The sequence below is a fragment of the Dermacentor variabilis genome, chromosome 7, assembly GCF_050947875.1.
Source record: "Dermacentor variabilis isolate Ectoservices chromosome 7, ASM5094787v1, whole genome shotgun sequence".
Taxonomy (NCBI): domain Eukaryota; kingdom Metazoa; phylum Arthropoda; class Arachnida; order Ixodida; family Ixodidae; genus Dermacentor; species Dermacentor variabilis.
This window is the reverse complement of record NC_134574.1, coordinates 73412110-73425078: the sequence shown is the minus strand read 5'-3', so window position 1 is coordinate 73425078 and position 12969 is coordinate 73412110. Positions and strand designations below refer to the sequence as shown.

The following is a 12969-nucleotide window of genomic DNA, read 5'->3' as shown; positions in this document are numbered from 1 at the left end:
CTGGCTGTAAATATAGTATGTGTGTCTGATTTCTCTACCACTTGTGTGCTACTGCTTGTAAGGGCGTTCTGGACATAGTCAAGCTGCTCATGCAGCTTTTGCCAGAAAACCCGCCAGTTAAACCTGGGAAATAACCTTATATACTTTTATACTTATATAAATGCATCAAGTATCTTGTAACTTCTAGTACCTGCGAAGTAAGTGCTTTTGTGCTTGTAACCAAGTGTCTAACTTTTTTGCACCTATGCCCTCTCTGGTATTGCTCCATTACTCCTAAATAATACTTAAGTGATTCTTCATTAATTTTATTATGCCCAGTGTACCTATAAAATCTTTAGTACTTTTACTGTGTGCGACCACTGAAGCAGGCCTGCAGAAATTCTGGAGTAGCTTCCTTCATGGCTAAGGCACCCGTAAACGTTCGAGTAAATATTGCACTTATGTACCTGCGAGCGCTGAAGTTAGCCAGCACGCAGTAGGCGTCCTAGTAACTTTGTAACCGCCACCCTGCAGAAGGCTTTTAAGGTTCATTGAATGGCTGAGGAGCGTCTGCTTAATATTAGCTCAACTAAAGCAGTGTTGTTACTTCAAGAAGATGTCAGTGTTTGCTCTGGTGACCTTTACCAGAGTTTGTTGTGGAGGCAGAGCACATTTGCTACAGAAATGGATGATTATACAGCAGCTGTTTGTGTCTGTATATGACCACTGGGCTAGTCCCAAGTAATTTTGTTAGTGTCTAATGTAGTTCTGACATCTTCAGCATAACTCGTGTTAGTGTGTGACTACTAGATATGGCGTAGAGAAAGGCGCTGGTAACCTAAAGTGGGTAACATATCTGAACTGTTCAACAAATGTTGCATTGATGTGCTTGCGACCACGGAAGTTCTCCCTCAGCAAGCCTCATGATAATTTCCGTAGTAGCCCCACTGCAAATTTCTAAATTTTCTTGCTAGCCAATGTGCATTTGTAAACATTTTACTCCACACAATTTTTTGCTAACCATGGTGCGTCATAAATAACTCCTAATTGGTGAACTTATATGATGAAATTCTTTACATTGATGCGCTTTACTGAAAACTGCTGCGTTCATTTGGGATTTCAACTTGTGATCATCCTGCAACTGTATTGTTGGAAAAAAAGCTGTATATTTAATAAGATTGTCAAATGATACAGCAGAACTTAGGTAGCTTCGTCCCTGTTAACACAAAGACGTATAACTTGCATGTCTATACGTTTTAATTTAATGCAGGTGTATTAAGGTTTATGTAACGTATTAGCTTAACGTAGCAGATAATTATGTGCGCAATGTTTAGCTGCACTGCAGCCTTCTTTAGCATGCTTTCAGATACAAAGGGCTATACTCCTGGTGTGTTGCTTGTTACTTCAGTTTTTGCATGACAAAAATGTTTGGCCGCCTTGTTAGACCGCTTGGTTGAATCTTCAAGAGCAACGCGGTTCCTTTTCATCATTGCACCACAAGCCAACGCAATACAAAGTTAAACTTCCTTTGTTAATGCTTTGTAAAATCCAGCAGGGCTGCTGCACTGCTAGGGCACATTCTGAGGAACGTCCCTGGTATGTTAAATAATTATCAATAGGAACGTCCAGTGGCTATCCTAAATGAACCAACTTCCTTTGGAGGAATAACACAAAATGTCCCAGAAGTGTTCTAGATCCTGACAAAAATTCCCTAAGGACATACTTGGTATATGCAATAAGAATAATCCATACGTCCGAATACCCAATTATGACAATCGTGGGACGTTTATATGAACGTCGATTGGCGTGTGTGGGATGATCCCATGGACATCCAAGAATAACTCGCAGGCTTTTTAGTTTTTTACAGACGTCTAAGGACGTTCGAATATCCCGTTTCGGATATCTGCTGGACATCTGCAAAGACGTTGGTGGTCCGATGTGTCGCGCTTGCAAATATTTATTTTCTGGACTTCAGTAACACCCAATTTCCTTCCCTGAAACTCACTGGCCTTTCTAGTCATACATTGTAAGAAAGCTGGAAGCTGAACTCTTCGTCACGTGTCACAAAGTAAACGAGTGACGAATAACATTACGTATTTTTCATAAACTTCTGCAAAACTTGATAAGTTTGATGCCCGCGGCTGGGAGCATGGCGTAGAGAAACATAGCACATTTGACAGGTTTTCTAATGTTTATGTAGGAAAACAATAGTATAATGACATACCACCGAAAAACAACAGTGAACCAGAAACACGACAACCTGTGCCTTCCAAGGCACTGGTTATAATATAATACAAAAGGAATGAACGAACGGTATCAACTGTGAAAAAATACAACGGCTGAAAGTACATACCACTGTGCCTTAAAAAAACAAAAAGATTTCTAGCCCCGCACCATATCGCAACGTTTGCACTATTTCAAGAAGGCGAAAGAGCTCGGAAGGATTGATATGAGATATTGAGGTCCTTTCCGAAGCTTTCCTCAAAGTATCGTGCCGCTAACGCATATACTGTGAGTTAAAAACGACGAACCAGCCTATTGCTACACCAAACCGGCTTTGTTCGGCGCCATTATGAACACAAGCTGCGCAGTCATGAGAGGCAAGCAATCGAGACGTTACCAGGTTATAAGACGTGGCGACAGCCATTGCACCGCAGCGATGATGGTCTACATGCGCTTTGAAGTGCAGCATTGGGATCTTCCAGAGCAGTCTATTGGTTCTATTAGTTCTTAAGTTGTGTACGCTCGCTTTGGTTCCTACAGCTAATGATGTTGTGAAGCTGAATCGCAATTGCTGAAATATTTATGCCCTTTACGTTGAGACTCCCCAATGGCTCTGTCGCACCAACAAATATTTCGGTGATCTCACTAGCAACTTGGCGTAAGCTATCTTTATTTAGATTTATTATTCAATAAAAAACATTAATTTTAAATTATATAAAGCGCGTATTTCTGCTCCTACTAACATTTGATTTCAGATCAACTTTCTTTTCCTTGTTTTTATTCATTTTCCTTAGTATATTTCCAGCGATTCGCGGCAGTCTCTCATGCGTGCTCGCACATGCATACGCCGTTGGCGGTTCGCGCGTAGCGACATACAGACGAAACGCGCCACAAAGCATAGACGCAACGAGAGGAATGATAATTTTGGTAATGCGGGCGAAATACGAGAACACCCGTGCACATGGATTTAGGCCCGCGTGAAAGAGCCCCCAGGTGGTCCAAATTTCCGGAGTAGCCTGCTACGGGGTGCCTCATAATGAGATCGCGGTTTTCGCCCGTAAAACCGCACAACTATTTTATAATTTTGGTGACCGCACTTCTTAGGCAGCTTCCACATCGTTGGACGGTACACACAAATGGTTTGCCTCAAAAGAATGCGACATTGGTGCTATCATGTTCAGTCGTGTTCACCAGTAAGCTATCTGTGTCGTGTGACAGATCTATGAGTGGTCATTCGCCTATTGTTTGAGTGTTTTATAGAGCAATAGCTGTGACTCCTGTGACACTACGCACTAGTCCTTTTTTGCTAAACATTTTCCCAATAGTTTTTAGCTGTGGTACCTCTTCTAAAGTTTCAGTCAATGCAAATTGTAGGGGTTTTTTTCCCGCAACGTCATGATCATACACAGAATAACATATAGTTATGATGTCAAACCTGTTAGCTTTGTCTCTTCAGCGTCAGTTTTGAAAGGAGTGAGCCATCTTTATTACGTCAGAAGATCGGAAGATATATCTTATGAATGGGCTGGTTAGTAAGTTACATCCAACTAAGGCTACATGAGCACAAGAGGTTCTGTACAAAACATATAAAACACAACTACGTTTGTGGAGATGCTCTGTTTACATTTTTGGCGCACACGTGACGTATTCTGTGCCAGCTGTCGCCAGAGAAAAGCAAGAAAACCATTTTTTCACCGGTGCTATCTATGGGTGCATTACTTTTGGCGCAGTCACCTTTGTGCAAGGCTCTTCTAGTCACTGTCATGCAACAATTAGGCAGCAACACGCTTTCCTCGAGCACCAATTTTATCCTTTATTCCGTTTGTTTTATAGCAATATAGGAGGTTGCGGTTTCCGTCGCCACAGTTTAGGAAAAGCAATATGGTTGCAGTCACTGTGAAATAGCTGGTACCGCTCGTGGCCTGCGCAGTATTCTAAAAATTTCTCTTGGCAGCCATTATAAGTTCCGTATTTCTCATACGATTCTTTCAGACCGTCCTCCCACACATGTAGCTCACACAGGACTTTAGCTGTTGGGAAAGAATTAGGAAAAGAGGGTCAGCGGAATGTTCTGCTTTTGACGCATGGTTCATAAAGCACCCGCTGCCCACATGTTTGAATTTTATAATTTCTTAGGACGTAAGTCTACGAAACTGTTAATCTGGTTCTGCTGAATTTATGGATCACGTTTGAAACATGTTTAGCCAGTGGAAATTATGAGGAATGAAATAAGGAGCTTTCGTAGCAGAGACAACAAGCTCCATCGACAGAAGAGCCGATGATCAAGGCCATTTCTCCACGTAAAGTCTTCTCAGTAGGCGGAACATCTTTGCGAATAGTTGTTCAGTGGAGCGTATATCCAGTTCAGTGGAGCGTATATAAATTGGGATTAAGGAATTTAAGCCCAATCGAAGCTTCTCAGCCCTGAACTATATACCCATTCACCTGAGTCGTTATATTACAATCATAATTGGCCAACAATTACTTCACCGATGGCTCCCTGGTTTTATGCACAGGCGCCATTTGAAATGACAGACCATTTATGCGCACTAAGGTTGTGTGTCGCATTGGTAGCGTTAAGAAGGGGTTTAACCGCGAGGAGCCGAAGGGCCCCTCGGTTAACCCCCTTCTCGTTCAGTACATAACGAGGGTCCGGAATCCGCCAACATTGATTGCCTTCAGGTAGCGTGTGTTTATTGACCGGTTGCCTTCACCCAAGAAGATCACGTTGTTGTTCTCAAACAAGAACGTGATGAAGGATGTTCCCCGTCCAACACCATAGTCCGTGAGTCGAGGCGCTGGCTAACACTCCCAGGGTTCTACGAGAAACATAAAAAACCCAAGAAAGTGGACGATGAAACGGCGCCGCGGTAGCTCAATTGGTAGAGCATCGCACGCGAAATGCGAAGGTTGTGGGATCGTTCCCCAACTGCCACAGGTTGTTTTTTCATCCACTTTCATGTCCATTTTTTTGTCGGTTCTTTATTTCATTCATTAAGCTCAAGTAACTTCCCCTTGTTTTCCTTGGTGTCAGTGTTTGTTGGCTTCTTATGAATTGGTAGCTAAGTGACATAGGTAAGCAAATGCAAAAAAACTGCGTAGATACACAGGTCTCTGGGCTGTTAAAACATAGGTAGGCTCACCTATATATGGTCGTTTCGTAAAGTTGCCTATTCGGAATAAGGAAAGTGAGACATGAGGCAAAAGGAACTGATAAGTAAACAAGAGGTAAAGCCCCACTTCTCTAAATATTCTGTAATTATCTATCGTGTGCTCGCGATGAATTACACCTAGTTACTTGTCGTCAATGCATGCATCGTTGGCCAGCGCGCCAGAGATACTGCAGCCCAAATAACCCATATTGAATTTCGCAAAAGAATGCCAAAGGTTATGGTATTCTGAGGCACGAGTGCCGGTGGTCGAAACTGATATGCCTGGTAATTATACACAGTCATTGACGTCATGAGCTACCCTTTCTGCTACATACGAAAATGTATTCTTCAAGGTGAGGAAATGCCACGTACATCACAATAAACATGATTGATCTCAGAGACCAGCCACCAGGTAGTGCTTCTATGTCAGACCAGAAGATAATTTAAACTAGATAAAGAACAGTAGAGCTTGATGAGAGACAATAGTGAGGCAGAAGAAAGACAAGTGCTTACTGAATATTTTTTTTTGAAATCCGGATTTTAAGGGAACAGACAGGATGTTTTCGATTCTTAGTGAACACATCTGTTTCAAAATATCTCGTAATTACTGGAGCAAGGCGGCTCCTCCCATTGTACGTGTCATATAAGAAATAAATAATTCTTCATCACGTTTCCTTGTAGTGCAAATCGCACCATAAAGATCATTTGCTTAATATTCCTCAACTGTTAATAAGATTGTCGCAGTGCCTTTATTGAGTTCAAGATGGATGAATTTGTTGCTCAAATAATTATTAGGTATTTTGTCCGCTCTTCTTTTAGTGCGTTTAAGGCCAACATTTTGCTGTGAAGTACAAATACGAGAATAATGAGAATGTAATAAATGCGCGACACATTTTGCAGCCACTGTCAACTGTATTAGTACCTTCATTGTGAGTATAGAACGCACTCCCTTGCCGCCATTGAACGGCGTGTTTTTAAAGAAAAAAGATAAGATAAACAGCAAACCTGCACTGACAAGCAACAACCGTGCCGTGTAGGTGTCAGCAAAATACCTCACGTGTGGCCTGTCTTGGCGTACAATGCACAAGCAGTAAATATCGCAGTTCACTCAAACCAGCAGGATTACTCGAAAGGGCAGACTCTACTCGGCAGAAAAATTGCCGAACTGCTTTATCATCGATCACCAGATGCACGCGCGGAGAACGCGCCAATTATGACACGTGCCTGCAAGCTTTATAAGGCGCAATGATAGTGAAGTTCCAATAAATAACTTTGTACTTTATCACACTAATATACATATATATATTAAAGAATTTTAGCCGAGCAATGACGAAACTATGCCTACTAAGCAGAAATCCAGCGATCAGTGCTAACTTATAGAAATCAGTTTTCAAAGTTTGTTGGGAAAAGAAATCGTGTTCCATTTAACGCCAATCATTAAACAAAATTTTCCCCCAGTCAGACGAACCGAGCTCTCCCACTTTTACCAACTCCTGGAAGATTGCTAACATAATGTGTTTATAAGTGCAAACAATGCACACATAGATGCATGTTCGCTCGCCATAATTTTTTTCCAATATTAGTTGTGATACCAGCTTTTCACCGTCATTTACAATGCCTATAGCAGATGGTTTGTCCACTGAAGCTATTCAACGGTCGTCGAGTCAATAGTTCTTCCGAACAACGGAACGGTGCGCATCTTATTGTAATTCGAGGGCCCTTGATCCGCGTGCCTAGGCACCTCGGTGAAACGCCAGATCATTAATAAAAAAATTGAGACTGCATGAAGTAATCTTAAGCTGGCCAGATCAATAAAAAAAAAATCCCACCACATGCCGCTAAAAATGCCCGAATGTGGGAAAAACATAAGAAAAAATATCATTTGGGTGGAAGATTTCATGACGCTCCAGCGCTGAAAGGACTAGTGTCTCTTGGTCGGCGCAGAATTGTTGCTTTGAATGGTGCCACAACGAGCGCTTGCTGTCACATAACTGAAATATTTCAACAGCCATTGACATTGCCACGTAGCAGCGATACACCTCCTTTCAGTAGATAAGAGTTTGCGAATTTTTGTAAACAGCGTTCATTTCGAAATAGATATTATATATTGTGGCACCTCCAGTCATTAGTCAGGTACTAAAGGAAATTGACAGGTGAAGTATAATCAAACTATCTACGAGATCTTCATTATTAACGAAAATGCCTTGTATTTATTAAATATACGATAAATTTCAGAAGCACTTCCTAATGAGAAAATACAAGAATCTCAAATGGTTTTCTCCTTCGGTAATATCTACAGACTCAGTACCATGAGAATTCCTCTATCAGAATGGACCATAGACGTACAGAATTTTAGCGGTTTCAGGATAGGCGGCACAATATTTTGTTTTTACTCAGGGCCTACTTGCCATATCATGAAGTTCACTTTGAGAGTGCGTTCAATGTGCAAACCGAAGAACAGAGACCGACACGAACGATTACAGGACCCAGTATACAAAAATAGATGTTTTCTAATTTCATATTTAAACTCGCAAAAAGAATTCTGAAACATGAGCAATAAATCAGCATCCTGCCTTACACCAAATCTTTCTTTTGCACGCTAGAAAACAAATAAATGTCTGGAGACAACCAGCAAACAGATGACCCTCTCAAACACGTTTCTGCACCGAGTGAAGCCATGACCAGCAATTCGCGATCACTGTCTTGTTGTTGGTATTAAATTCGATGATTTTTTTTCGAAGGAAGCCTCCTACCGCATAAATCTATGTAAGAGCGGCACCCGTGGACGGGCCTCACCCCCAACTCAGAAATATAATCCAACAGAGAAGCAGCCACGTTTTCTGTATATATATATATATATATATATATATATATATATATATATGTATATGTATATATATGTGTGTGTGTGTGTGTGTGTGTGTGTGTGTGTGTGTGTGTGTGTGTGTGTGTGTGTGTGTGTGTGTGTAGTAGGCGTTTAAGGTTAGATGCGCTCGGCGTTTTCTGTGCGGTGTAGCGCAACGCTTTAACCAACGATTTAGGGTAGGTTTACCCGCCTTGGTTACAACTGCCTTAGTGAAGCACAATTCTGAGCAGGGCACCGCCACGTTCTAAGATATCGCCCATACGCAGTCCTGCTCTATATCGGTTGTTCCTTGAGCACCACTTTTGAGGATGTACAACATATGTAAATACAGGAACAAATGGTCTCAGCCCTCGTCAACGCGGCCGTTGGGGCATAGCGGCCTGCTGGAAAAATCGCATTTAAATATTCTGTTGCGTAGCGACATTCAAGCGAGTGCGATGTAGGCACATGGCCCCTCCATGTTGAGGTGGCGCGAAATAAAGAAAAAAAAAACTAATACTTTATGTCGAAATGATAATGGGGGCTACTTTGCCGCTCTGCGTTACAGCACAGCTTACGCTGCGAGTGCGGCGCGATGGCTGACAAAAGCACTGCTTATATGATGGGCAATATATATATATATATATATATATATATATATATATATATATATGCAATATATACTTATTCATTATTCTATTTTAAAATAAATATTAATGGCATCTCCTCTTTGGGGAATTGAGCAGGGTTGTCTCCAACCAAACAATAGTAAAAAATGAATAAACAATCAAACAACAGAATTTCCAAGCAAGCATGACGACATGAGAAAATGTGCGAGGTAGTTAAATTAGAAATAAGCTATTTTAGCGCCAGTCAGCACCAGAATCGTTTTGTTAGTTTATCCATCTCGTTCGCAGATAGAAGGAATATATAAAATAAATATTTCTAGTACTAAATGTTCCTTTTGCTAAATAATGATGTTGCCTGCTGGCATATACAGTTGAGAAATAAGTTATTTTGTCATGTCAACGCTTTAATGCCCTTTGATTAATTCATATAAAAGCTTCAGACCGGAACATCGCTTTCTCTGGCTTAGGGTTAGTAGATTAACTTTCGACCACAGTTCGGTTATCCATGTTCGGCCAAGTCTGTTAAAAACAAAACGAACAGCCTTCTTCTTTTGGTCCCTTTCCAGCTATTCAATGTTCCTTTTTGCCTATGGATCTGATATGATTGCAGTGCAATCAAGTGTTGGCAGTTATGCTGACTTGTAGGCTAACAGTCGGATTTGAGGAGCATAGAAGTGCTCTTCGAAGGAAATAGTCTTGTGTATGGTGACGATAATAATATGTTTAGTCCAAATCAAATCAAAATCTAATCTAATCAAAACATCTGATTAGTTCGACTCAGTTCAGAAGGTAGAGAATATTTTCTTCATAAAGGAATGTAAGTGGGTTCTTGTTTCTCGCGAGTCTCATAGAGATGGCTTTGTTAACCACTAAGGACATTTGCTAGTCCTCGCACTATGCAAATACTTACTTAAATGCCTATTTTATTGTTATTTATTTGACAGAATTTTGGACACTTGAATACACCACACAATAATCGTCTACCAGTTTAGTGTTAACTATATACACTACGTACAATGTCATTAATAAATATTTTTTAAAAATGCAGTGGCCGAAGCACTGAACATTGCTGGACGCAAGAGTAAACGGGAAATTGACCGGATGGGTGGTTTCTGAAAACGACATATTGCTGCCTATTGCTAACACACGCTTATGAACAAGCTGGAAGCAGTCTGTTCCGCAGTGTATATCTTTTTTTTCTGGCTGAAAAATACAATAGTTTATTTAAGCTTCTAGAAAGCTTTTTCAATGTCCATGAAGATTGGATTCTTTAGCTTCCGTTATTTATTGAGCTCGCAAAGTTATGCAATGTTTCCAAAAGCTGCGTTCAAGTAGAAAATCCTCTTAATATCCGTACTGAAATCCTGTGAGTATATTGTGTTGTTGGAAAACTCCGTTATATGGTTGTGAATAATGTGCTCCAGTAGTTTATAGATGGCGAATATTGTGGCGACTAGACGGTATTGAGTAATGCATCTCCAATTTCCACTCTTGTGAAGTGGTTTTGCTTGACCTTGTAACGGCTTCGAAAAGACAACGTGTAAAATTATAGGTTCAGGCCTATTATTGTATAAACATCAGCCTAGATGAGTCTCTATGCTCGGCTTTCCTCTGACGTTTTCGGCTATGTCACTGTGGGTAACAAACGACTGTAGCACAGCTTTATTGGTTAACCAGCACAACCTTATAGATAAGCAGTATCGTCATTGACAACCTAGTCTTGCAGATTTGGTTACCTCAGTCATTGCAGAGCTGCTCCCCAAGCACTGTAAATCATCCACTCACGAGTTGGACGTAGCGAAACGTACTTCAGAGGCTGCCCACTGCAGTGCAGTCATTTGAGTAGCTGCGGTGGTTCGATTATTACCTTTTCCTGAGATTGGAATTTTCAATGACTACAGAGGTAACATCGTACACATTTGGTGCTTTTACTCTGAACACCAGTACGTATAATGCATACTATTTTTTTTTACTTCAATAAAGTGAAGAATTCTGACAACAGTAATCTTGTGGGTTGCTTTTCATGAGGCAGCCACACCAACGCATCGCACATTGCACGTTATATACGTCAGATATCGCTGTAACAGCTGTGAAACTTAAACAGCAGTCATCAATCTGTACATCAATTACTAACCTAAACCGGGTCTATTTACTGAAATTTCATTTGCAGCGATTCATGTTATGTGCTAATCTACGAAGGAGTCCACAGGTAAAAAAAAACTGGAGTGCCGAGCATGTTCGAATTTTTATCACATGCAACACTACATTCGCCTAGGTTTCCCTCAAATAGCGTGTAGTTGGTAGGTGTGGCCCTTTCAACACACCTCTGCAGTGCACCGACTTTGCTTCCGCAGTCGCTTGCAGCTATCGCGCCAGGAATGTACGAGCCGCACATTCGAGTGTTTTGTTTAGCTGAGGATCGCACTCTACATATGGATATGAATAAGCTCATGTGAACTGCTTTTATGCATTTATACTTTTAATAATGATTGACGGTAGAATTTGCGGGGAGCAAGCGCTTTCGAAATGTTCCACAACACAGCACTCTGAATACCTGAATTTACTGGCAATAAATGCAACAAATAGCCATATACTATTGCTGCTGCGAGAAAACTACTTTGAAACCATCGCAGGTGCTTACGGTTGCTGCAATAGGGACCTAGCAACTAGAATAGTAAAAACATTATTCAAACATATTGGTCGGGACTCATGCGATGAAAGCTATTCACTATGTTAACTAGTTGTAGTACAGGCGCTCTCATTTACTGAGACCAGGGCACCAATTGGTTTGCAGTAAGTCCTTTTTATCTTCGCTAATACAGAAAGATATTTGATGTTTAACTCTCAAAATAACGATTCGTCTTTATACAAAATTTCACGACTCTAAGAATTCGCGTTAAATAAGAAGTACTTACTGTCGGGCTTAAAGGTAAAAATTCCGCATTTGTATTTGTAACTCCAGTATACCAGTTTCTTACTGACTCTTCCAAGATCGTCTTCTAAAAAAATTAACGAAAGAGCCTTGTAAGAAAATTACATGTCTGTTGCACTTTGTGAAAGCTATGCACGGTCATAGTTAGGCAATGAGACATTTTCAGTCAAGTGGGACACACGAATCTTTTAAATATAGATGATGCTGCTGTCTCGATTAGACATTGTTTTCAACCCGCTTTCAACGTGGTATCTACTTGCAGCTGGGGCAGGACTGGCTCACATTTGCTGCCGCAAAAGTTCTGACGTGGGCTGCTCATGATGGGTGCGATGAAATTCACACGGTGAGCTTGTGCACGTTGATGTGTCCGTCGCAGCCGGTGCACTAGATGCAACGTAGAAAGCGACAGAACACCTAGTTCACTGACAAAATACATTTCGTAGGCTCGATTTGTATTTATCCCTTTCAGTCACCGCGTCTTTGTAACGAGACACAACTTAGTATGAGATATTCAGAGCGATGAAACCATTCTTAACACAGCGAAAAGCGTACACAAAAATCCCGGTTAAGCAAAAACCAGCAAAATACGTCATATGACGAGTGATAATAATGCAATGGTATTTTAAGGGGTGCACTACCAGATTTCACGAGAAACTGAACGTCTTGCCCTGCGTCACTCCTCGTAATTAGTGCGAGAACCGTAGACCAGGAAACAGCGCTCGTCCTGTGCAACTGCTCTATGTCTTTGTGCTTTCGCATTCCAACAAAATCACGTTATGATAATTAGTGCTTTTGTACAACCTTATTATTATTAGCTTTATTATTGCACTTCACGCATTTTCTAGGAAGTATCTGTCTGTCTGTCTGTCTGTCTGTCTGTCTGTCTGTCTGTCTGTCTGTCTGTCTGTCTGTCTGTCTGTCTGTCTGTCTGTCTGTCTGTCTGTCTGTCTGTCTGTCTGTCTGTCTGTCTGTCTGTCTGTCTGTCTGTCTGTCTGTCTGTCTGTCTGTCTGTCTGTCTGTCTGTCTGTCTGTCTGTCTGTCTGTCTGTCTGTCTGTCTGTCTGTCTGTCTGTCTGTCTGTCTGTCTGTCTGTCTGTCTGTCTGTCTGTCTGTCTGTCTGTCTGTCTGTCTGTCTGTCTGTCTGTCTGTCTGTCTGTCTGTCTGTCTGTCTGTCTGTCTGTGTCTTTAACCCTCTTGCCGCCAATGTGGA

At 41.2% G+C, this 12969-nt stretch overlaps 1 protein-coding gene across 4 annotated transcripts in view; it reads right to left on the bottom strand.

Annotated features, from left to right (window-relative positions):
* Window positions 1-3996: 3996 nt before the first annotated feature.
* The window catches only part of LOC142586842 (uncharacterized), a 48324-nt gene continuing 39351 nt past the window's right edge, over window positions 3997-12969 (bottom strand). The window contains exons 7-8 of one of the 4 annotated variants that reach the window (XM_075697711.1): window positions 11744-11827; window positions 3997-4232 (exon numbers count right to left, since the gene is read on the bottom strand). In XM_075697711.1, coding sequence (XP_075553826.1) covers window positions 4030-4232; window positions 11744-11827 — 287 coding nt within the window. In that variant the 3' untranslated portion in view covers window positions 3997-4029. Of the gene's footprint in view, window positions 4233-4961; window positions 5022-10241; window positions 10352-11743; window positions 11828-12969 lie in introns of those variants that run through there. The other 3 variants (XM_075697714.1, XM_075697713.1, XM_075697712.1) reach the window with 3 other exon arrangements.